A 26661-nucleotide genomic window follows, 5' to 3' on the forward strand; every position below is an offset into this window, starting at 1 on the left:
TTACTTTTAACATCTTTATTACGTTTAAGTTTCACATAAACACAATAAAACATGACTACTGGTCAGAATTTAAAGTCTGGATGGGCATCTGATTCTGAAACAATCCTGTAAAATGACAGAACAATGAAGATCTGACACATCTGCTGCACTAAGAGTCAAGCAAACCAAATTGTCCAAAGCAAAAAAAAATCTTGGGATTAGATGTCAACAATAGGAGCTTCCCCCGCAATGAACTTCTTCCAATAAGCCATAGCCTTTTATATGTGGAAGTCTTGCCTCAGTTACGGACGGCGTTCTCAAGACGTCTGTCAGCAGCACAGAGAGGAGTGGCCCCACACACGGATGCTGAAAGGTGTAGTAGCTATGATGTCCTCCTTTCAGAAGATCAGGGCAGGCATGGTTCCAATGGCCAGTAGAAAGTTGGTTTCACGATCACCACAGAGCTGAAAAGTGATCTTGTTTGAAGTTGTTGGGTCATCTGCTAATTGGAGCACAGACATAAAAACAATCACAAAACAAACCACGTTTTAGGGACTAATCAGTGTAATGATGAATCAGTATCATAAATTTCTTACCTCAAGAATGTGAAGGACGTCGTCACTTGCAATTCCCAAAGTTTCTTGTAGATGGTGCAATACGTGATTGGAGACTTGTCTGGCATAGACTTCACCATGGCAACAGTTTGGTTTACTTGAAAAATAAAACAAGTCTTATTTTAGTTCATGTGCTCAATTACAATATTACATGAATTCAAGATGGCAAGAAAGTTATTTTAATTAAATCAAACAAGGACTACTTAAATTCACAAATCAAAAATAGTGTTTAAAATATCCTGGTAACAGTGTGGAATATCTAACCTTGGCTTTTAGACTCATTGCATTTAAGTTTTTTAATTACAGCACATCAAACACCCTCAGTTAGTGAAATACTAGGCGGAATTGCTCTTTAACCATTTCCCGAATCATAAGCTACGAATGAGAAGCCACCTTAGCTATGTTAAAAAACGGAAGCTACCAAGACTCGTGTCGATATTTTTAAGCCACAGCTATTGTGGTTAATAACTGTTCAAAGCTCATATTCACAAGAGCGGCTCTTTAACCGCGGATGAAAATTGGCATATCACGACATGCTAACTAGCTTCAGTTAGCTTATCTTAGAAAGACAGACAACTTTAAACTTACCTCTCAGTACAGCAGCTGTAGGGTCTATACACGTAAAAAAGTCCTCCATCTTCATTCATGTCCAACCGAGATTAGAGAATTTGCCAAAAGAAAATCTTATAAAAGTACAGTAGATAAAAGCTTAGTTACGCTGTTACAACTGAATTAACGGTTAATCAGGGCAGTTAAATGATCTCTGGCGTAGCCGTTAGTGATGTGCGGATTGATACTGAAATATCGATTCTTCCGATACCAGAACGTAATTCTTTAAAATCTATTGTCAGATCCAAGGATCAATACTTTCAACACTTTAGTAATTTGAGATAATGTAGATTAACAAGAGCAAGTTAGAAAGTAACAAAATTATTGAGATCTTGCCGAAATGAAACGTTGTTAATGGGAACTACTTTTTCTTCCGCCTGGTGAGTATGTAATGTGTAAGGACGTAATGCCCAAGCGCAGCGTGCTGCTGACGCTCACTCACTCAGAAATGAACATGTTGACAGATTATTAAAAAAGTGACATGGAGCCATTTCAGCTGTCATTTTGTAGTAGTTTTAATAATTAAACAAGGATGTGTTTAGTAGGGTTATTACTTTACTAATTTACTTTTTTTAGTTTGCAACTCCATTTTCATATATTTTGTATATTTCTGCTGAATTAAAATAGCTTATAGTAAACGAGATTGCTCAATGTACTTCTGAGTTTAAAATGAGTGCATCAGAGTACATTGTGTTCTTTTTATGAAGCCAAGATATGGATTACATTTATTTTTATTTAATTAAGAAACAAATTAATTGTCTTTTGCACAAAGTATGGGATCTGTATTGCCGATACCACCTTAAATTTTACTCGGTATTGGATCGGAAAGAAAATCTGTTGTATCGAACATTAATACTATCTCACTGACATTTTGGGCGCTTTCCCATTTGGATTGTATGATGTCATAAAAGGGGTTACAAACATGATGAATAAAATATTGTTCAAACTAATATTAGTAACTTATAAAGTAAGAATTTGAAATATAAACCAAAAGTTAAAATATTTATCATGACATTGAGCTAATCAATATTGTTGATTCTAATCTCATTGTGTGGAATACCAGCCATTTCAAATCACACATCAATAGAAATTTCATGACATGTCAGTAAGAGGTTGCATCAAGAAGATCAAATTAAGAAGGTCCTTAGCAGATGGAAACATGCCAAGAATTATCTTGATATATAAACTGATATTGTTTCTGAAATTGTTGTGTTAAATGTCAATCGTTTAAATATTAAATTATAATTTCCTGTACACTCTGCCAACTTATACAAGAATATAAGTTCATGGGTTTTTTTTAATTTTTCATTGACAATAACACAAAGGATTCCATTTGGACATAGTCTGTTTTAATTATCTGAAAACATTTAATTAAGTATGTGATTTCGCTTTCTGTGCTTGAAATAAGAAATTTTTACTTATATAAAATAAGTTCTAGACTTGAAGTTTGATTGGTAAATATTGATATTCTAGATTCTAGCACATATTTACTCATAATAAGTAATATTTTCTTAACATTAAGCTTTTATATCTTACTGAGATAATTAAGTACAAAAACACTTAAAATAAGAAAAATATTCTTACATAAATCCCTCTTGGTGAGAAAAATTATCTTGACAGAAAGAAAACAAGAAAAATCTCCTTAATTTAAGATATTTAATCTTACTAAGATTTCAGTTTTTGCAGTGCAGGCCTCATTTGCCTTTCAACAATCAAAAAGGAATGGACAAAAATGGCATCCAATGGGATAATTCATAAACCACTACTGACCAATAAGAACACAAAGGCTCATCTCAGTTTTCTTCATGATCCCCCCAAAAAATTTTGGGAAGAGCACAAGATGTATAATATTTTTTTTTTTACAAATGGAATAGAACTAATAGCATTTCCAGAAAAGAACATCATAACTGTGACTACTTCACTGCTTTGGGGACTGGATGTTTTTTTCAATTGATGGAACCACGAATTCTGCTCATGCTCAGAAAACCTCGAATGTAACTGAGTTAAAGAAAAGTGGGGAAAAAAATCCCTCCACACTGATATAAAAGACAGATTGCCAAATACGCTAAATGCTTAATGGAAGTTGTAGCTGCCTGAAGGTGGAACAACTAAAGGATATTAAACCGTAAAAAATTTGGTTTATCAAAGTTAATTCATGATGTAAGAAAATGAAATCATCTTTCGATAACTGCATTTTGTAGATACTTTGGCTATTTATTTCTGGTGTTCATATTTGTTTGACCAGAACCAGTGATGTGTGACAGATAATCAAACAGAGGAAAAATATGTAAGGGGAAATACTTAGGACTGTATAATGTTTAGGTGTTTTGGATTTTTCTAATTCCTCCCACCTATTAAATTGATTTTCTACCTCATATATTGAAAGTGGCTCACTTTTGCACATACGAAAGCTTTGAATGAATAAACTCTTAATGCTGTGAGAGTTCACTGAGATAAACCAGGTGCACATGGAAGCAAAACAAATCTTGAAAATGCTTGTTTTGCAAAACCTTTCTAGCTGAGACGTTGTTGTTGATCATTTCATTAAAAATGCCAAAGCATTAAAAGTCAAATGGTACCTGTACCTTTGCTGACAGCAAACCCTCACCCCTCCACCTTCGGAAAAAAAGCTATACTGAATAAATAGCTGCAAAATAAGAGCAAATTGCTACAAAAAGAGTCATGTCAACATTAATTATTGGTCAGTCCGCTTGAAAGAACTTTGACCCGTGCTTCAGCATCATAGCAGTTCAGAGCAGAAGCTCAGTAAGAGCGTCCACAGAAGCGGCAGTAGCCATAGTGATAACGGGGTGGGCCGGACGCCCAAAGGCGAGGCGGTGTCAGAGGTGCAGGAGCACACCTCGTATCCATTCTCTGCGTGGTCTGGGTGCCGGTGGACGTTGACCCTCGTCTCCGTGCTTTTGGCTTCTGTGTCCGGAGAGTCCGACTGCATCTCGGTGCAGAGCAGCCAGTCCTTGGCAATCAGGTGGGGGTATCCTGCCTCCGCCTCCATGTCGCTGCCCGGCACTCGCCAGTACTCCTTTCCCTTGAAGAAGTACGTTGAGCCTTAAGGGAGGGAAGATAGAGGGCTAGAATTACTCTGAAGTTTTTTAAAGTTTTAATTAGTTAAAAATGCAGTGTCTCTTACATATGCATAAATATTTCTGAAAGTGTGACGTCACATCACAGCAAACTTGATATAAACATGTAAATTAGCAGAATTTTCATCTTTAGGCATATTAAAAACTATTTTTTGACATGAGATTTATGAAAATGTTTGTTTTTTTGTGAATGGAATGATTTTTAAACATGCAAATTCAATCTCTTTTTTGTTTTAATTACAATTAGGTGTACAAGTTCTAATTCATTATGGATATTCTCCAGTCCACATGGGGAGAAAATAGCACATACAAGCTTAAACATATATATATATAAATTGCACCTCCAACTCTTTCCAAACGAACCAAGTTAACATTAATGAGCCACCGATTACATTTGTCTGCAATGAAATTGCAAAAACAATCCAGTAAATTGGGAAAATGATTTTCTGACATGGGCAGTGCAAAACCCAAATTCCAGTACAACCATTATTCAGTTGATATACAACAAATAATAGCCACACCAGCCAGGATAGTGTTACAAATAATGTGCTATCACAAGCTTGTATTTTGTATGTCATTATTAAATGTACTATAGCACAGTGCCCAACCCCCGGTACCGGGCCGCGCAAAAAATATTTAAATATTTCCGTTTTATGTATTATTTGAGTCTGGAGTATATTTTATTTAGAAAATCCTTTAACTGGATTATCTCGGTTACTTGCGAGCCAACTTTGAGCCCACAAGCAGCAAAATGAGTAAGAAACGGATCAGATGTCTTTGGAAAGTTTCTTTGCAAAGGGGAAAAAGCCCAGAGAAGTGACAAGAGAATGGATTTATCCTGGACCGGTAGGTGAGTCCCACATTACAAACCCACTCTGCGTAACATGCAGCGACTGGCTGCTAATGAGGCAATGAAACTGCTTCACCACATAGAGACCAAGCACCCTGTGGATATAAGCAACACTTCAGGTGTCATTGTCTCTCATCACTCCCAGATGGGACCGTCTCGTTGCAGAGAAACAAGCTCAGGGCTCCCGTTAGTCATTATCGTGAGTTAAAATTTTCACGAAAGTAAAATGTTCGTTTTTGTGGCACATCTGCATCATATTTTGAAGGGATATGGGATTCCCCTCTGTTCTTACGTCACCGCGCTTTCTGATTGGCTACCTGTCACATTCGACAGGTTGTATTTGCGTCCCCAGTCAGGGACACCCCACAGGCTGCGATAAAAGGGCCAAGACAACCCAAATTGGGTATATTCAGGCTTTAGCGGAACATCAACATGCAGAAGCCTTATCTGACGGTTCACACCCCGCCCCCCGCCCCGGGCCGCAGCAAAATTTCCAAGTCTTGACCGGTCCGCAGTAATAAAAAGGTTGGGGACCACTGCTATAGCACAGCTGTCATCCAACCGGAACAAACAATCAACACCAAATACCTGAGTAGAAGCACGTATAAACAATCCTAATTAAGGCAATGTCACTATCACAAACACACTAAGACATACAATATATGGGTATCTGTTTGCCTTTGTGGAATTTTATCTATGTTCCTCTGAAGAACAGCACTGCAGCTTTGCTTGGGTAAAATAAATTTGGGTAATTTTCTTGGCCAGCTGACCAACAAAGCCAAACCTTATGAGCATTTTTCCCCTCATAACTGTAATGTTTCACCTGACTGTTACTGATATGCTCAACTCTCCGTCTGTTCTTTCACCTTGGGGCACTGAAGTTAATTGGAGTCGCCAAAATACCAAATGTAGTCTGGCTCTGTTCACCGTGGATGAAAATGCCACTTTGTTGTGCGCCAGTATGTGATGTGCTGATGTCAAATTTTAGGTCAATATTCCACAGTCAAAAGTTGATTCTTTTTTTTTTTTGTAAGAATGTTTATCTGGAATTAGGTCCACAGCTCTCACACCGACCGATAAATTTAATGAACTCCATTTATATCTCCATCCAGAGATATAATGCTTTCTGAACTCATTCGTTCTCCCATGGGCCTGAGACAGAGTGTGTTAAGTGGAAGTCAACCGCCTTGGCCAAGGCCAACTGAGTCACATACATTTTCTCCATTAACTTATTGACTAAGCCAAACAAGCAGAGCAGGAAATAAACTGGTTACTATAGTATGCTTCATTAACAAGGGTGCACAAAATAAAGAATATGAGCGAAATGAAAAATGTCCTCTCACCAGTAATAGTTCACATTGGAAAAAATCCAAGGTCTGTAACACTTTAGTACTTGAGTGAATAGTTTCTCAGCAAGAGAGATGAGTAAGGGCAGATGCCTTTGATTTATAACTCCACGCTTTTGCCTTGAAATTAAATGGCAAACACACGTCACACAGTGAAAGCAAATCACATAAAATTTTACACAATAGATTTGCTTTATGGGGTCTGTGACATTTGCATTGGGTAATGGAAACAATGAAAGTGCCCAAAAGTCAGCATTTGGCCTCCGGTCCCTACTAACCCACTGAATTAAGATATATTGAACACAAGTTAATCACAAGCTGTCAAAACTGCCTTAGAGCTTATAGCTATAGAATTTACTAGACCTCCATACATCCTGTGAAGTTCTGCATTTTTGAGATGCACCAAGTCATCTGGTGACTGAAACCAACAGATATCTGACTAAAGACCTAAAATAGACCCTGTTTCCATTGGTGAACACACCACACCCAAATGCTAACAGGTTCCTTAGTGTGGAAGCTGTTACTGAGGGTAGAGGATTCAGTTCGTATTTTCAGGACCATTGAGGTGTTTTAATCAGCTATGTATGTCTAAACACTTGGCTATTCAAGTTCAGAGGTTATGACTTTCAGCAGATAATACCAGAATGTACTAAATTGTAGAAAATCAAGTACAAATAACTTTGATATTTCTTGAACAATAATTTCTCCTTGAATCCATATTTTATAGAAAATAATAATATGTTTTAAAGATGATATAATACGGCTGTTCATTCACCAAGATTATTACACAAGAAATTTAAATTAATAAATATGTCCTTGTTGTATTTTCTAATTTAAATTGAGATCAAATTATTTCACTAATTTCCTGAAACATTTGTCTGTAGAGTGGCTTTACAATGACATGGGCTGGAAAGGCAGTAAAGTTATTATGATTCAGCCGCAATCAGACGTCAGGGTTTCTGGGGTTGTTCTTCCATTCTTTGTCCACCAGAGGGGGTTGAGAGACGGTTCTCCTGGAGGGTGTGTCCATGCTGATGCTGCACGCACCTTCAGCATATTCCTCATCAGTGGAGGGGCATATCAGCAGGGAGCTGTCAGTACTTCGACGCCAGATTGTTGACTAGTAATGGTATGGTGAGTTCTCTCGTGTAGATCTGTTGAGAATCCTCAGTGATCGTTTTTGTCTTGTGCATCTCTTCAGATACCCCCTGTGCTGAAGGAGACGTTCTCCTGGAGATCTTGAGCTACCAGTCCACCGGTTTTTCAAGTCTCCCTCCACACCGTGGAAGGTTCTGATGGTGCCAGAGCTCCGTTTCCAAAGCTATCAGATCCGATTCCTCGGACCCTGGTTGGGTCTCAAGTTCCCTGAGACCCAACCAGGCAGTTCTTCGAACCTGAATCATTTTTTCATTGTTTGTATTTTTGTCAATAAATCTAAGAAACCTTTTACCTGAACCTTGGAGTATTTTCTGCATGTGGGTTTGAAAATTGAATGAAATCATGACAAGACAAATAAAATGCGTGTTTGTTCTTGTTGGGTCATCCTGGAGTGTGAGTAGTTTAATGTGCCTTACAACTTAACCAATGTTAAACAATCAGGCCCTATTATTTGACTAAATCTTTGCTTTGCTTTCAATTAGAGGTGTGCCGATCGGCCGATTTTGGTGAAAAAGTGTATGATCGGTGATCGGCGATCATTGGCTCTTGTTGCCGATACTGATCACCTGCATCTCATTTCGCAGCCTGCCTGTGCAGCTGGTCTCCTCTTTCTTTCACACTGCACAAACGCGCAGCAACAAATCCTAAGCGATGTGGAACTATAACGCACTGAGTGAATGGGGAAGTTTGAAGCACGTCAAAATGCATCAACACAACGAAGCGAATACGACATAAAAACATTGCCATACTTGACGGAGTTTGGCTACATCGAGGCTCACTGCAGTAAAAAAGACATATGGAGGATCAGATAGCAGGCAAAGCAGCGCACAGCTACAAACACTCACCCGGATTAGCATGACAGTCAGAAAGCTAAACAAATAACCCGCAAAATTATTTAAGTCTTCGAGCTGCGATGTGGTTCTGTTGTCACTGTTGAACCCCTGCTACGCGCTACAGGTCCAACAGCGCGTAGCAGGTTTAACAGACGGAGTGCCGCTTCTGCTCCACCTGGTAGTGACTCTCACACCGAACCTCTGTTTAAAGCTGCAGCATCTAACTTAAAAAAATTAATTTTACATACGTTTTAAAACTTTCGCTGTCCTAACATGAGAAAGATAATCTCTAAAAAAATAATCGATCTCCTCCCTGTTCTGCATAATTACTCCGCTCAGTCAGAAACAGCCACTTTAAACTAGCAGTAATCAGCTAGCCGCCATGCTATCAGGAAGTTTTTATTCAGTAACTCAGGATTGTTTAATGGATCCTGTATTTGTCTTTGAATGTTAAGTTTTATACTTGAATTTTTTTGGAAATGTTGAGAGGTTTTATTTTGGCTCTTTGCCTTATTTAGCCTCTTCAGAGCCTCCATATGTTTTCAGTCTGTTAAAGATAGTATTACTAATAGCAGTACAATTTGAACAATGCCTGTTTTGTTTAGTTTTCTTCTTGGAAAAAGTTATTAAAAACAAGTTTTTGTCTAAATTAAGGTGAATTCATGGTTCCTTTTTCCACATAATGTAACCGGTAGTGTTTGTGATAATAATAATAATAATAATAATAATAATAATAATAATAATAATAATAATAATAATAATAATAATAATAATAATAATAATAATAATAATAATAATAATATGATCGGTATCGGCATCAGCAGGAAAATACCTGATCGGCACATCTCGACTTTCAATACTTCTGCTGCCTCCTCTGAATGGAAATTACTGAACTCACATAAACCCTACTGTTCATGCGTGATACTTTATGATGAATATGAGACCTTTCATGTCTCACAGGACCATCTGTGACATCCGTTTCTCTCTGCATTTTCCCTGAAAAGCAGCTTTCTCAGAAATGATGACTAAATGTTATGCATTTGCTTTCTACATATTACTTTACAAAGGTTTAGATTATGAAAAAAATGAATGCAAGCCCATGGAAGGTCACCCTCACTTAAAACCTAAGTACTTACAATTAAACACAATAATTTCTTCTTCAACTTAGACCTAGAGCTGTCAGATGTTGCTGAATAAATTTCGTTCACTTCTGACTGTTAGCAGCTACTTTTTTCAGAATAACCCATCATGCCCTCAATATAAGTTAGCTTTATTTTCATTACTGCTTTCTTTGCCAGCAGTATGCTTATTTAAGTTTGCTTCATCAACTTCAACGTCTGCCTATTCATTGTAGTGAATTTCTGTGACATATTTACTAAGAAATCTACAGTCACAAGTTTTGTCAGTGTCACATGTTTTTGGGCCTTTTCCTTTATGGATTAAATTTATGTTTCAACACTACTGAAGAAGGCTTAAAAGCATTTCATAAAATACAAAGGCTTTTATCTGTAAATTCAAATGTATTTTGATATTAGACTTACAGTGTTTACCTTTTCTACAAGTCTCCGTGACACATTGGAACTGAAGTAATTCCGTCTGACCCATGTTTTTTTATTTTTTTTATTGAGGTATTAAACTGATCACAAGTTGTTGGTTTTTGAGAACCGGCTCAAGTTAACAACTGGGTTAGAAGCGTCCTGGTTGCAGTTCCAAAAAAATTCTCTGCTCTTGGTCAGAATTGAGAGTAAGTAAACCCACAGTCATGTATAAAAAACCCAAAACATCCTAGCAAAAGGCTTCACTGTTGGCAAGGCAGGGGTAATGCTCGCTCCCAGCTTTTCTCCTCTAAACAGGATTGTTTTTGCAAATATTGCAAACTAATGATAACTTATTTCACTTTGCATAAACCCATCTTTATACTTTCTGGAATGTCTTTCCCCCAGACAATAACTATTTCTTGCCACAAGGTTATCGTCTGAAAGATTTTCCCTCACTTTGACTAAACGCTTCTACTTGCAGCCAGTGTTGCGTAAATTCTGCAAAGGTCAGCAAACCAGTTCTATAGTTCACCCCTAGGGAATACGTCCAACATTGAATCTTGATTGTAACCAAACCTGTCACTTTATAACACTTGATGGCCTGAGGAAGTTGTAGTTGTGCTAATTTTATTGAGAAATCCATTTCAGTCACATCATCCCGATCTTTTAGGGCATGTATCCAAGTTGCACGTCATAGTTACACTGTAAAGCTAATAAAGCTCTTTTAATAATTCAATATGCATCTGATCACACTGTAATAGTTTAACAATATGGTCAGTCAACATAAAAATCTAAACTAAAGAGTTTGTATAGACTGTGCCAATTTCTTCTCATCTTCAGAAGTCAATAGTAGCACTCCGTTTGCCTAAATTAACATAATTGCTAGTCCATATAATACTTTTGTATCCAACATATTGTCAGTTTTTCCGTATGATATCCTTTGGTAAAAACCCAAACTCTATTTACCAGCAGTTCCTATCTTTATTATGATATAGTTAATAACTTACTCCTTCCTCCTCCTTTTGATCCAGCTCTTTCCCGTTATTGAGTTTTGACTCCCGGTTGTCTATAAAATATTGGCTCTCACAACATAATCCAAATCATCCCCTTCCCATAATATTTTCCCACACGTTCAGGTTAATTGTGTCTGCGTTTCATCATCCTCTTTATGAGGTCATCATTTTCCCACAAATGTTTTTATATTTTCTCACTCTTGCAAAATTCACGCGAGTATAACTTCTGTATTTAATAAAATATCATAAATATTACATATGTTTTATTTAGTAGGAAACAGTAAGTGCAAAAGGTTGAAAATTATTGAAATAAAATAAGTCTTTCTAAACAGCAACAATAAGGTTCCCAGTGGGGGGGAAAAATCTTCAGATATTTTAAAGTTTTGTAAAATTAGAAAGAAGAGAAGAAAGGGTAGTGAAAAAAAATATAACATATACAATATAAATGAATGTTGTTTATTTGCTAGGACAAATGGTCTAGATTTTTTTTCATCCTTATTTGTCACACTGACGAACAAATGAGATGTCAATACACAGAGCCTGATTATGAATTCTCGTTAATTTCAAAAGTGTTTTTTTTAATTCATAAATATATGAAGATCAAACTACTGATCAGCTTTGCATACCAACATGCTGTTGTGTCACTGTCTCCTGTTTCTGCTGCGCTATCACTCTCTTTTCTCCTCGTGTGTCTGTCACCGGGTTTTCTCTCCTCTGCTCTCTGGCTGGTGAAACAAACTGAGAACAGGCTTTGATGTGGCTCCAGTTCCAAGGCTCCCTCTGATCTGTCTATGTGCATTTGTGCGTGCAGGTTTAACCTTCTATGCTCTGTGGTGATAATGGCCGGAGGTGAGACCGAGTGAGAGCCGTGCAATTGACTGGACTCCACTCCCTCTCTTTTTTACTCACACACACTGTTACACTCATACAAGAGCATTCAAACTTAAGTGTCCACAAGCTCAGTCAACAGAACATAACCCACTGAACACCTGACAGGGAAAGGACTTCCTTCCATGCAGCTGCAGTTAGACGGGTAGCAACATCCTGGTAGCAGATGTGTGACCTGGGAACTGCAAAACCCATTGGCTGATTTTTGAGGGGAGGGTGTTTCAGATCACACCACATTATGAGCACAACTCCGATCCTAAAATACCAACCTATAAACCTAGAAACAGAATAAAACCGCTCCCGATTCTTGATCAAAATGTTCTGAACCATTTTACAGCTCTTGCTTTCATGGGGCTAGATAACTGTAAGTATAATGCTCCGATGGAGGCCGTCACTGTGACCTTGGTGTGGTGGAGCTGCACAGTGTGCAAACTGGGCGAGCTCCAAGGTTTGAAAATGTTTGACTCTGTGAATGTGAAGCCTGGGTGTTGGTGAAAATAAACAAAAACTGATGGAAAAATAAACTCTTTTGACAACACACAGCAGAACTCAATAAACGGATACGTCTGCACACTGTGGCTATTCCAAAGAATCATGTAAACTGAAATTAAAGTAAATCAACTGCATGATTGCTGATAAACATCCACACATACTGAAAATTATTTTCATCATTTGTGATGAGATGTTTATTACTACGAAAGACATAAGTTCTTAAACAACACTATTAATTCTCTAGATTAGTATTTGTTTCAAGCAGATTTTTGAAGAACTGTTCAGGGTCAAAAAATTAAAGTATTTAAACTTGCTACCGGTAGCCAATGTAATTCAGCAGAAACTAAAACATTTATGGTCTGGAAGTCTGAAGACCTGCTGATGTGATGAATATGTGTGTTTGTGTGTTACTTTATTCTTTATCTACTTATACAAAATATGTATATATTGATACATTTTATTTTCAGAATCTGTAAAGCATTCTCCAATGCTCTGTTGTGCAAAAAAATTGATTGAATGATTGATTGATTAACTGATGAAGTGCTGTGTTACTCACCATCAGACCACCTCATGACATCATCAAGTTGAGATGGCAACCCTTTCCAGAGGACGCTCTCCTTGGGGTAGCCCTGGTCCATGCGCCGTAGGTGGTCGTCATAGCGCCAGTAGTATTTGTCCTTAAAGAAGTAGGTTTTGTCGTTGTGAAGCCAAACAAAAGCTGCATCCACGCCCTCCATGGGCAGACCAAAGTCACTGATTGGACGTGGGTAACCCTCTTCAACGATGTTGTCTTTGAACACCCAGTATTTTAGCCCTAGTCAGTAAAAACAGAGAAATGGGTTTAAGAAATGCATCATTTATTCGTAGTTCTCTCAACATGTATTGGTTTCACTACTAAAAATGTGTAAATGCATAAAACTAAATGCATCTTTTATTGAAGTGCGACAATCTCCCAGTGAAAATTCAGCCTTAATCTAAAGTACATTTATGCAGTGGGGAAAAAAATCCCACTTTAGAAAGTAACTATTTTTTTAAAACAACACCAGGACTCCTAATGAATTGCTTAAAATAAATGTGACAATGCCATTTTTTTAAATCCATCATTTTATTTCTTAAGTGTATCCAAGTGTCTAGAAAGTGCTTTTTTTATTTATTTAACAGTGTTTAAGTTCCTGTTTCAATGGTAAATAAAAATGATATGATGCAGAGATCAATTTCTCTTAGATACACTTCAAAGTGGGGAAACATATGAAAATATGTCACAGTCTCAGTTATTATTTATAATGATGAAATGATTCTAAACCACTGAAACTGTGACAAACGAAGCTGAAGGGGCACCCAAGTTTCTTTTGCCGTGAGTGAAGAATATAAGGGAGAAAAGAAAAATATTCTGCAGCAAAGGGAGGAATCTTGGGTTCACCATTTTATTTTTTTTTAGGGCTTTCGCTGACATTTTTACCACAGGCAGTAATAATAACTGCTTTAAAATATGAATAAATGTTACTCATAATAAAAAAGAAACACACTTCTTACTGTTAAAGATCTAATGCAATGCCACTACTCCTAATGATCTAGGACAGTGGTAATTACATAAAATAAAACAAAATAATAAAAAAATATATATATAAAAAAAGAAAGGAAAACAATTAAAATGCTCATAAATTTGCTACATAATTTGTTGTATCTACAAAATACAGTCACTTGTAAATGTACCTTTAAAGAATACTATTTTGTGGTCCCCTGGCCTTTCGTATACGGCGTCCACGCTGTCCAGATTGGTTGGGAGGCCCCTCCAGAAACGTTGGATCTGTGCAGGTCGCAGAGACACCAGGTGCTTCTCCCTCGTTAGTCGCCAGAAGTATTTTCCTGAGAAAGTGCAGAAAAACACTGTTCTGGATGTTGATTTATACGTCAGTCATAACTCTGCATACTTAGTAATGTAGCTGCAGCTTTACGTTTTTATTTATTTGCTTGGGGCCACTCATGTAAGAAGTTTATTAATGTCCAAATGAACGTACAGCACTTTGCAAAATATCTCTTAACGTTTTCGTCTTGTCATGTGACAACCACAAACTCATTTGTATCTTATTGAGTTCACTGCCTTATGAATATACCTAATATGGATTGATTTATAACTAAGCACATTCATGGGTTAAAATGGTCCAGTCAAAGTCCAGGCATAAATCTGTTTGACAATTTCACAGTCACTTCCCATCCATAGCTTGACATACTTTGCATAACATCATCAGCAAATTTCCATCCGTAAACGTAAAAATCTGATGTGGACGTACACCAAAATATTTGAAGTGGTGGTAATAAAAAGTATTAACTCGAAGGTCTTGAAAATGTTTTCTATGTGTATATTTAAAACCAATCAAGAAAACATAAAATCGCAGTACTTTTTACTGAAAATAGCAATGATGATAAGCTATGATTAAGCCACAATGTCAAATGTCTTCTCTTTCTTCTTCTTTATTTCAATCTCTCAATCTCTTATCACCCAGGCCAATTAAGAGATCTTAAAACTGGTCATATTATTGGCATAGAAAGTGAAGTATAAAGTATGATATCCAGTCAAATTGCAATTTTCCAAACATCGATATCGCTACGGCTTTAGTCTGAACCATAAATAAAACTGCCATCTTTTTTTTTCTGTGTCAGTTGAAACCACATTTAACGGACAAAATAAAAGCAGCAATGATGCATAAAGTTTTAATTGTTCCGTCAGCCTTATTAAAATACAGGAGATTAAAACTGGTCTTTCAGCAGAGCCACAGTTCAGTACGCTTCACTGACACTTGTGCTTCTGAAAGTTTAAGTCTGTTTCTTGTTTCTATTGTCAGTGGGAAGCTTGGGGTCATTCCTCCAGAGAGCAGACATGAAAGCCTGATGTAATTTTTGGATTGCAGTCTTTCAGCGGCCCGCCAGCCGCAGTCGGGCATCTACAGCTACCTCCCCTCCTTCTCATAGTCATTTTCATCCATTCACACTCTCCTTTACTTCTACTCCTTCTGTACTAATTTAGCTAAGCACTTTTTGTGATTCCCATTCTGTTGTGGTGCTTTGCGTCTTTATCTCTCCCTTTGTGCTGCTGTACCTTTGAAAAAGAAGGCCTCCCCCCGTATCTGGGCCACTGCATCAAAGTGAGTGGTGCATCTGTCTGGGGCGTCTCGTGCTAGCCTGGCAGACAGGGCAGAAGAGCAGAAATGAGAAACGTAGGAAGAGGAGAAACAAGAGTATTTTAGGAGAAATTATGAATTTTTTTCTTCTGTTACCAACTATTTTGGGAAATATTAGCACCACAATGCATTCAAGATGTGCTGCTGTTGTATGAACCTTCCAGACCTCTCAGGCCTTCTGGTTCCGGTCTGCTCTGCATCCACAGAGTCAGAACCAAACACGGAGAAGCAGCATTCAGCTTCTATGCACCACAAATCTGGAACAAACTTCCAGAGAACTGCAAAACAGCCGAAACATTGAGTTTCTTTAAATCTAGACTTTACATTGTTTGCTTTTTAAACATTATAAACGAGACATTGATCAATATTCTGAAGCGTAACGATGGCAATTGACAAAATGTAATGCTTCAATTATTGACTGTGGGCTTTAAGTGTTTTTACAACGTACAGCACTTCGAAATGCCTTGTTACTGATATGTCCAATACAAATAAACTTGATTGATTGATTGACATTTTAGGGATGTTTTCATTACAGGCCTCTACAAAAGCTGATGATACTGCACTAAACAAAAAATCAGTCAGAATCCCTAGGTGCCTTTTTCCCTGGGGTTCTTAAGTGATTTAAAGCGCCGACGTGGCCTGCCTGCCAATGATGAAGTTAATAGCACCACAGGGCCAGGAGTGGGAGCTGGCCAGGCCTTATATTACCAACAAGGGTCTCTATTCAGAGCTCTATTAAAACTACATCACTACCGAGTGGACGGATTGGTGCCCATGTCAGGCCTTATTCAGGCGTCTCACTCATTATCGTTTAATGAAATTAGATAATATTTAATGATTAAAGTAATGGTTTAAACTAGCAGGGATATGTGGAAGCATATTCAACTAACCACCTGTTTGGTGACATGTACGTGTGTGTGTGTGTGTGTGTGTGTGTGAGGTGGCAACCAAAACATCAGACTTTCCTATTAAGGAGATCATTAATAAATATTTGTTTCTAAATCTTTTAGGCGAGATTACAGTTGGAACGTAGTTTTAGAGTGTTAGAGTGGTCACCTGGAAAGAAGATATAAATTAAACAATTAGTCCAAAGACACTTCAAACAAACAAACAAACAAACAAACAAACAAACAAACAAACAAACAAACAAACAAACAAACAAACAAACAAACAAACAAACAAACAAACAAACCCATATACATTAAAGCTGCCAGATCTTCTTTTGATTGTTATTTTTTATATATTTTTTATAGAGCAAATTTTGGTTTAGTTACAGCCTTTTGACCGAATGGTGTGTAGAAGCCATTGTGTTGCTGATACAATAATAATATCTCAAAACGAACAAACAAACAAACAAACAAACAAACAAAAAAATATATATAAATATATATATTACATCTGGTTATAATTTTGTAAAGTTTGTATAAACTACATTTGCAACAATTTGTGTGGAAGAACAAATACAAACGTAAGGAAACAAAATGCCGAATGCTCCCAAAACACTAAAAGGCTCATCATACCATTGAAATGAAAGAGGATGTATTTTCCTCTTATGCTGTACCTGTATCAGGAACATGGAATAAAATAGAAACCCACCAAAGGTGCAGTTTAAGAGTAAGATATAACGAACATGGTAGAGATTTGTTTGGGTTTGCGTTTAGTAGCTTTTATCAGTTCCAAGCACCTGCGAGAGGAACCAATAAAACATGGCTGAGCCAGTATACGCTCCAAACTGGTATTGCATTTTGATGCAAAAATTTTACATAGCCAATTTTCTTTTATTGACATTCCTGTCTGCTTCACTCCTCAGGGAGAGTGATGATGAATAACATTTACTGAGAGAATATTTGAAGGTTTAGAAACACTTACTCTACTCCAAACAAGAATGATGATGCAAGAACAGGTCTCGTGATATATATATATATATATATATATATATATATATATATATATATATATATATATATATATATATATATATATATATATATATATATATATATATATATATGTATATATATATTAGCACATGAAAAAACTAAAAATTTTAATCTTTTACTTACATGACAATGGATCTGTTTTCAGGAAGATCAAGCAGGACAGGAGGCTCGGGTGTAAGAGAGGGGTTTCCTGGTTGATTCGTGTGGGAAACTGATTCTCTGACACCTACAAGATGGGATGAAAAAAAAAAAAACATTAGAAAATGTTTTGATAATTCTCAGTAATATAAAATCCTTTCATTTCTCACTTCATGCATATATTTCAACCCACTCCACTTTTGTCCAATTCAATTTCTTTCCTGCCACATTCCCTAACCCAGCGGTACACACTTTGCATGCAGATCATTTCCCCTTCTTTTTTTTATTTCTCACATTGACACTTCCTGCATAAAGGCGAAGCATGATAAGGTCACATTCCATAACAGGGTCCAATTAACTTCTTCCGTGTTTTTTATTAAATCAATATCCACGCTCTATAAAACTCATCAAAGGCTGCTTCCTCCACAACGAGGCCTCTGCACCTTGAGTCTCCTGAGCTGATAGATTCAATATCAAAACAGGGAATTAGTCTTATGATTGTTGACCTACTTTAACAGGCAAAATTGTTTCTTTCATGCCAGTTGGATTTAACTCCAGGTTTTGACTCTCTGGCTACAAAATCTTTATTTTATTTTCTTGCATTGGTAAAGAAGTTGCTCGTCTTCATAGCACAAACTGATGGACAGATAATTTCCTTCAAATTTGTTTTTTTTTTTTTTGGCAGAGAGCAAAATTCGTGGTTCCAACAATTACGTTAAGTCGTCCGGATCCTGAAAAAGCGAAGCAGCCACAGATCCCCACACTATGACCACCGTGTTTGAAATGCTGTTTTACATTTTCATCGGACACAATAAGACATAACTTCTTGTCAGTCCAAAAAAATCTATTCTCAGAACTCTCGGGAAATCATCAAAATCTATTTTTGGTAAATGTGAAGCAGTCCTTTGTGTTGTTCGTCCTGATCAGCAGTTGTTCTCACATTGCAACTCTCCCAAGGCTGCCATTCTCGCCCTGTCTGCTTCCTATTGATTGATCATGAACACTGACCTTAACTGAAGCAAGTCAGTCTTCGCAGTACTTGAGATGTTGTTCTGGGTTGTTTGCAGTCTGCTGGACAAATTGCAGATGCACTCATGAAGTAATTTTGGTATGGCGGCCATTCTTGGTAGGGTTCATCACCGTTCGATGTTTTCTCCATTTGTGGATAATGACACTCACTGCGGTTTGCAGGAGTCACAAAGCCTTAGAAATTGCTCTGCATCTTTCTCCAGACTGAGGAGTGTGAACGACTGTTTCTCATCTTCTTGAATTTTTTTAGATCAAGATTTTAAGAGATTTTTATTCCTTACATGTTATCAGGTTGAAGTTAAAGTGATTTTTAAAAATTATTTTACAATACTTGTTGTGATAAGTCTGGGCATGTATAATTAACCTAAAAAAAATGAAGCCCTCATTTGAGTACTATTTTTAAAATTTAAATCAGGTTAAGCTGTAAAATTTGTTTCTTAATCTGAAACATTTATTGTGACCATAAACAATCTACATCCCTAGTTCTCTTTATTTTTCACCAGAATATCTTAAAATGTATTTATTTGCATATTTACTTCAACTTTTTAGTTTTCCCACATACGGCTCTGGAAAAAATTAAGAGACTTAAAAATGATCAGTTTCTCTGATTCTACTCTTAATAGGTGTGTGTTTGAGTACAATGGACTTTGTTCTTTTGTTCTACAAATTACTGACAACATGTCTCTGAAATTCCAAGCAAAAATGTTGTACAGTACTTATTTTGCAGAAAATGACAAATGGTCAAAATAACAAAAAAGATGTGGTGCTTTCAGACCTCAAATAATGCAAACAAAACAACCTCATATTCATTTAGAAACAACAATACTAATGTTTTAATACAGGAGGAGTTCAGAAATCAATATTTGATGGAATAACCATGAGGTTTTCAATGAGGTTCAGAGCAATGAGCTCTTCATTTTTTCCAGAGCTGTATGTAACGACACATGCACAACAGGGAAATTCGTCTTCCTGCATACCGTAGAGTTGCCACACTCGTACTTTGTCTTCATAGGGGAGATTGTACTTCAGAGGGTCCCCTACAGGACCCTGGTAGTACGGCCTCATGATGGACTCCATGGCTGAGGTGTGAACGAGGCCGATGGCGTGACCAAACTCGTGGACTGCAACAGCAAATAGGTCCATCCCATGAGAGTCTGACAGACAAGAAAAGAAAAGGTAGGCCTGCGTCAATTCTGGATGAAAACATGACATAAAGGAGAGAAAAAAAATCTAAAGTTGTTGCATATTGAATAATACTTTATCCTATGTGAATCTGTTACTATCATCTCTCTCTGCTCTCTTGGAATAAAGGTCCAAATGTATTTCTGTCAGTGAGCATTGAAATGCTAATTAAATCTGCTGGACTAATTAAATTTACTGGATCCACAGAAGAAGACCAACAGTTACAGTTGAAACCAGATATTTACAATCACCTAATAAAAAGTCACATGAAATTTTTCCCCCTTATCTGAAGTTAAATCAGACCAAACTTCTCTTGTTTTAGGTCAGTTACAATTAGCAGTTATTTTGGGTTTCGTTCCACAAAACTCTGGTAGGTTTAATGACACAATTGAGTTTATTGGAGGCCCACCTGTCACACACCTGTGGAGGAGTTGTGGGTCGTTCTGAAAAGGTGAGTGAGGTAAACTACAAACCCGGCTGAGTTACGTCAGTTCTGTCAGAACTCCACCAACACAGGAAACACCAGCAGCAAAATTGTCTTTGTCAGAAAGTCCTGTATGCAAACCACACAGTTTACTATGAAGTACTGGATACAGTGTAAATAACTCATCATAACGTTCATCTGTTCTCCCAGAAATATCTGGCAACAGACATTAACTGTAACTACAAAGTACTTTGAAATGATTAAAGTCTGTTTAAAATTGTCTTGCCTCAAGTTGAGAAGCGCTTTCAAATCAGCAATGTCTCCCCATTCAACGCACAAAAGCCTTACACAGCTCTGCAGTCAGATTGTCACAGTGTTGTGCTTAATGTGCTTAATAAGCCAACATGACATGTCCTCGAGAATAACTGAACTAATAGCTATCTAGAAAAGCATAAATGGCGAATTATCCTCAGCTGGTGATCATGACATTTCTGAAATGTTAACAGAATTGAAAAACGAATCTTTGTAAAACACAAGAAAATAGATCATTGAAAGGTAGCTAAGAATCTTAGTGTTGAATTTCTATCAGTATGTCTGAATATCAAAAGGGGCGGCAGAGGATTCAGCATCCAAACGTTACGCTGGATGTTGGTGTTTAGGCAGGATGTAGTATGTGACTTTCTCCAAAAAATTTTATTTACTCTTATTTCACAAAAAAATAATATGCTTTATCCTGTTATTGAAATGATTTTAATGCCAGGCAGTCAGGGTTATGCATCTTTACCTATGTGTAAGCGTATGTAAATTTAACATTGCACTCGCTTTATTAAGAAAATACAATCTGTTAGCTGAATAAGCAAACTATATAAAACAAAATCTGAGACGCTCCATCTTAACCCCCAAAACTGACTGATAAATGAAAAAGAAAAAAGTCTCTTAAATAAAAAGCTCCATGGTGACAGTGACCCATCTCCTCTGACTCTGTGCCCTAAATTGACCATTTTCAGTTACTTTTCATCTGCTTTTTATAGAAATTAACAGGCGTGACAGACAGCTGAAAGAAAATAAAATTATAAGGGCTATTGGCTGTATGGCATGGTGAGATAACCACAGTAATACTGCCTGAGTACTTGATCCGCCAATCAAAATCTGAGTGGGAAAAGGTGCCTAAAAAGGCTGCGGGCTGTTAAAGTGCATTTCCTTCATGTTAAGCCAAACCATGAACAGAAGCCCCCAGAACTCCTTGTCTGAGTCTGTGAGGAAGCACAAAACCTTGAGCTTGGAGCTGTAGATTTGCAAACAAATGGTGAGACAGCACGGCAGGCCAAGCTAGCTTAGAGTTCCTCAGCGACTTGGCTAAAGTCAGCATTTCCGTTAACCTAGCTTTAGCTTCAGCTTGGGACATGCAGTCATGCTTGGAGCATTCACCGGGGGCATTCGACAGACAAATGCCAACTCTAATCTACAGGAGCACATGGTGCAGGTGAACAAAGGAAGGATAAGAGAGAGAGAACAGAGGCTCAGAGCGGCGGATCTAGTGTGTCATCGTATTTATGGTTTATGAGAAACTGACAGCACAGATGGAACGCCTGGTGGACAGAAGCAGAGCAGGAAGTGTTGTGCGGATGAACCGGATTCCCTTTTCTAAGGCAAAGAACAAAGACAATGTAGAGTTTTTTTGGAGCTCCACTGACTGCTGAGGTCTTTGGGGCTCCAGCTTTGTTCTTCTACATCCACCAGTGACCCATTAAGTAGCTTTTTACCAAACCAAATGCTTTTATTGCACAGTGCTAAGAATAGATTAAGTGTCTTATTCACCAGATACCTCTAAACCTTCCCTTCCCTAATTGTTATATTCTTTAAGTCTTAAAAACGGCTTTGATCTTGGTTGGAAGGACATATGAAAGACTTGTCCACTAAGTAAATGAATGAGTGTTTCAATTAAGCCCCATCGTCAATAAGGCAATTTAACAAAAAAGGATTTCCAATGCTATAAATTCACATGAAGTCAGAAATATTTGGAATGCCTTCTAAACATGAGCGCTGATGTGGACAAAAAAGTTCAGTTTTGGTCTCATCTGACCAGGACAGTTTTGTGAATCTGAAAAGTTGTGGTATGCATGTGGGTTTATATCCCTTTACTTTGAAACCCCTAAATAAAACTCAATGGAACCATTTTACTTCGACAGGCACCCAATTAGTAAATATATAACTGAAAATGAAATGTTTCTTAATCTTAGATAATTAGGCTTGATAGGGAACATTTGTGAACAAACATAATAATGAAGACCAAGCAACAAGGAAGACGTATTATGGGTAGTGTTGTGGTGATGAATAAAGCGATACCAAAAATCAATATACCAAACTTTGAACATCTCACTAATAACGACTGGTCAATCTGTCATCTGAAAGTAGAAAGAGTACGGGACAGCCACACACTTTTAAGAGTTGACTGTCCAGCTAAGCTGTCGGGCAGGTAAGGAGAGCATTAATTAGAGCGGCAGCCAGGGGTAATTCTGGTGGAGCTGCAGTGATCCACAGCTCCGCTGACAAGACAGCTATTAGTCTTGCAATGTTGAGTGCGGGTAGAAGAAAGCCGACATTGAAAGGAGGCCATTAGAAGTCAATTTAAAGTTTGTCCCAAGCCATGTGGGGGACACAGCAAATATTTCTTAGAAGATGTTTGGCAACATAAAGCACTATGTGTGGGGGAAAAAAACTGATACTGTTCAGAGTGGTTAGAAACCCAGTCAAAGTCCAGACCTAAATAATACTGATTCTATGGTAAGACAGGAAATTTTATGTCTTAGACAATATTTCTATGTTGAAAACAACAATGGGGAAAACTATTAGTCTATAATCAAATTATTGCAGGGGAGATTTTTTTTCCAAAAATAACAAATCTAGGAAGGCTGAATATACAAGTAATTTCTGGATTTTACTTAGGGGTGTCAGAGTAAAGGGGGTGTTTTGTTTTTTTTGTTTCTTAAAATGTATGTTTCTAGAAAAGCATACCCAAAACAGCATGCAGCTGTAACTGCAGCAAACGCTTTTGTTCTATCGCAAGATTTCAGATTTTAAGATTCAAGGGAATGGAGAAGATAAACACCTTTGAAAACTATGCAGCGTTTTTCCTTTCACTTCACAATTATTCACTACTTTGTGTGTGTTCTGTCACATAAAAGCCACCAAAGATGTAATACGGTTTGTGGTGGTAGTGCGACAACAAAATGCGAGAAACGTTTAAGTGAAGCACTACACTATGGATGAAATTTTATACTCCGTGCACATACGAAACTTACAAAGCTTTACAAAGGCAAAAATATTGTAGTGATGAAACCTTGTTTCATATACTCACCACAAAGCCCCAACAAAAACACATTAGAAAACTTTTGCTTTTAGGGCTTAAAGCTTCCAACAAGTATAACAACAATATTTCACCTTTCCTGAACTCATGAAGTGTGATGACAACATACCGGCTTTCACCTTTAGTGCTTCGGATGAAGCGACTGACTTTTCTGATGCTGTGATGTAACCGTTGTGGCCTTCGGTACTTTCTCAAGCAAGCAGCCTAAGGTGTCTTTACATGAAAATGTGAATCCTTGCAGTGATGCTGTCAGCTGTTGCAACATTTTCTCCTGATTTTTTTTCCAAGCGCTAAAATGTTCAGCAATGTTTTTGCAGGTTAGTTTTTCACTGGTGTGTATGATAGAGTCTCTGTTTGAAATATGGCAAATAAATTTGGCGTTTAACTTATGAAGAAAGAGTAGTATCTATTATAGGGTGTATGCCCTTTGTTTTAGAGGATCAATAAAATAGATACAGTACATTCAGTAAATAAAGTTTACTGAAGCAGAACGTCTCTCCACCCGCCCCCTTGGTTTTTTGTATCTGCAATAACAATGTGGTCTGTTTTTATTGTCTATATGGATGCTGATCCTGCTTCTGTTTCCTAGCACTAAATTGTTCTGCAGAACTCTCTGCTTTTTTTTTCTTAACTTGTTTGCGCTGTACTTGAGTCATTTCTTTTTGTTTACCTGAAAAAAAAGAACATACGAGTGAAAATGAAGGCAAAAACATGACAATGATGAATATAAACCGCAAAACAAACTGCAAGCGGAGCATTGGTTTTTCAAAGCACAACGTAAAATTTTGAAGTAAGAAGGGGTAAAACGCAGGCCTACCGTTCTTGAGATACAATACACCTATTGGTAGCACAGATACTTTTATTTGCGAAGGTAAAACTTTCTCTTGTTCTTAACCAAATAAAAACAGAAAGGAATGGGGAAAACGTAGAGCAGATAGTTTTTTTTGACACATTTCATGCAACTAAGCCTAACAGAGACAACAGACAGAAAAGAAACAAAAAAATAATTGACAGTGTCTGTTGTATGCACTTAATTATGGCTTTATCACAACTCTACATTCTCTATGCTTAATGTCACGGGTCTAAGTCGAGAAAATTAAATGCTGAAACTGAATCAAAAGGTGGATCAGAATTAGTTTAAGAACATGCAAACCTAAGCCATCAAGTCGCGGCAGCGTCTTTCGAAAATGAAACCCCCAAACCCATATGCTCTTCTGCTTAGCAGAAGAGCATATGGGTTTGCAAGTTTATGTTCTGCAAGCAGAACATAAACTTGTTCCGGGTTTTATGTGGGGCCTTACAGCTGAAAACATACTTTGAAATATTGAAATGTAATCTAATGTAATCATGTCAGAATTAACAGGTGTTTTAGCAGTGGTGTGTATGCTGGGATTCACTGTAGATTTGTAGGAAATATGTGCAGCTGGGGCTGCCATGTTCCTCCTCCACTAACATCATCCTCACAGTTGTTGGGCAATTCGACGAGTGCAGCTTCTCTGGAGACATTTGCGGTAATCCTCTGAATTAAGTTTCCTGCACCATAATGCAATGTGTAGAGTGAATGCTGACTTGGCTGAATATGGAATCAAATGAGTTAACCTGTGGAGTCAGTCATAAATGACTCATTGTCTCAAAATTTGTCTTTATTTTTTAGAAAAAAAGAAAAACACATTTGAAACACTGTGACCATTGTGAAATTCTTCTTAAGATCTAGTTACAAGTTACATTTTGAACTGGTGACAACACTCACCAGAATTCAATTTGGCTTTGAAAAACAGAACAACCCCGCCTGTCCTGTGTAAATATCTCACTAATGAGCTAAAGCTTGTGATTAATGATGAACAATGGATAAATGGGCACTGAGAGAAATGTATGGAAATGACACAAATAGGGGGGAAAAAAAACTTTTCAGGAACTGTAATGACTTTCTGACCTTTCAGGAACTTGATTTTTGTTGTAGAACTATTCTTTTCCTCGAACCCGGTTGTTACCATGGATTATTTTGTGTGTTTAAACACGGATTAGGTGCTTTGAAATTTAGAGTAAATACCGACAAGGCTGGGATATAAAATCAACACACAGGATCAAGGGTAATGCAAGCAGATGTGTCTTTTTTTTTTTTTTTTTTTTGCAGCTCGTGTGCAAATGAAGCTTAGGTTTTGCAAACGATTCCTTAAAACTCCTCTGCACGTAAACATCACAAGCCTCGCATGTGTTCCTTCCCAAACAATGCTCTGACATGAAAAATTCACCTGCCTAATGATGCTTTTGTTTTACTTGGGTTAATTCTGCAGAGGCAGATTGTTGTCTGAGTGATAATTAATAAAAGCAATCTGCTTCCTGTCAAAGCACAACAACAACGCTCAGCCGAAACTTTTTTTTTGATGTTGCTAAACCCCTCCCCCCCTTACTACCCCCACACGACAACTTTTAATGGATACGCGAGCTATCAGTCTGCACAGCAGGGGTGAACTGTTCTCCTAAATGTGGTGCTTAATTTCTACAATTCAGCATCATCGTGCGCATTAGGGAGACAGACTTAGTGGACCTGGATTTAGGCTCCCGCTGAGAACAATGCAGCAGGAAATGGGGGGAAGGGAATTAGCAAAGGCAATTATTCAGCTACGGATTTGTATGATAAGCTTCATTTTGTCCCCCTCAAGATTATTACACAGCTCCACAATTTGCTGAAGCACCAACACTGACTTTTTACCTCCCGCCTGACCTGACCAGGTTGCAACTTTTCAAGGGATTTTCAAACCTCTGAAAAAGTTACACAGGTCAACAGTACGGGTCTGTTCTGGCGGTGGTAATGTGCTTTCGTGTCGCCTTACGAGAAGATGGATATGCAGAGGCAGGGACATTGCATCAACTGAGCAAAGTCTCAGAGAGACACTGACGATGTTAGAGGAGGATGTGAGATATCAGCGAGGTGAGACTGGCAGAGTGTGACGTGAAGAAATTAGGGGCCGTTTAATTAA

General features: G+C 37.5%; 1 protein-coding gene and 1 long non-coding RNA gene across 2 annotated transcripts in view; both read right to left on the reverse strand.

Moving 5' to 3' along the window:
- Window positions 1-1436, reverse strand: LOC145554383 (uncharacterized). Its single transcript, XR_014090352.1, has 3 exons — window positions 1182-1436; window positions 576-690; window positions 1-481 (listed from the first exon to the last, which is right to left on the reverse strand). It is a non-coding gene; the product is annotated as an uncharacterized LOC145554383 (long non-coding RNA).
- A 1454-nt stretch (window positions 1437-2890) lies between these two features.
- Window positions 2891-26661, reverse strand: part of LOC103473902 (matrix metalloproteinase-17-like) — an 80095-nt gene continuing 56324 nt past the window's right edge. Inside the window, exons 5-10 of the mRNA XM_081613511.1 lie at window positions 19685-19861; window positions 17664-17766; window positions 15519-15601; window positions 14135-14287; window positions 12978-13235; window positions 2891-4268 (exon numbers count right to left, since the gene is read on the reverse strand). Of these exons, the coding sequence (XP_081469637.1) occupies window positions 3943-4268; window positions 12978-13235; window positions 14135-14287; window positions 15519-15601; window positions 17664-17766; window positions 19685-19861 (1100 nt within the window). The 3' untranslated portion in view covers window positions 2891-3942. The remainder of the gene's footprint in view (window positions 4269-12977; window positions 13236-14134; window positions 14288-15518; window positions 15602-17663; window positions 17767-19684; window positions 19862-26661) is intronic.

The sequence above is a fragment of the Poecilia reticulata genome, chromosome 12, assembly GCF_904066995.2.
Source record: "Poecilia reticulata chromosome 12, P_reticulata-male-v2, whole genome shotgun sequence".
NCBI classification, from domain to species: Eukaryota; Metazoa; Chordata; class Actinopteri; order Cyprinodontiformes; family Poeciliidae; genus Poecilia; species Poecilia reticulata.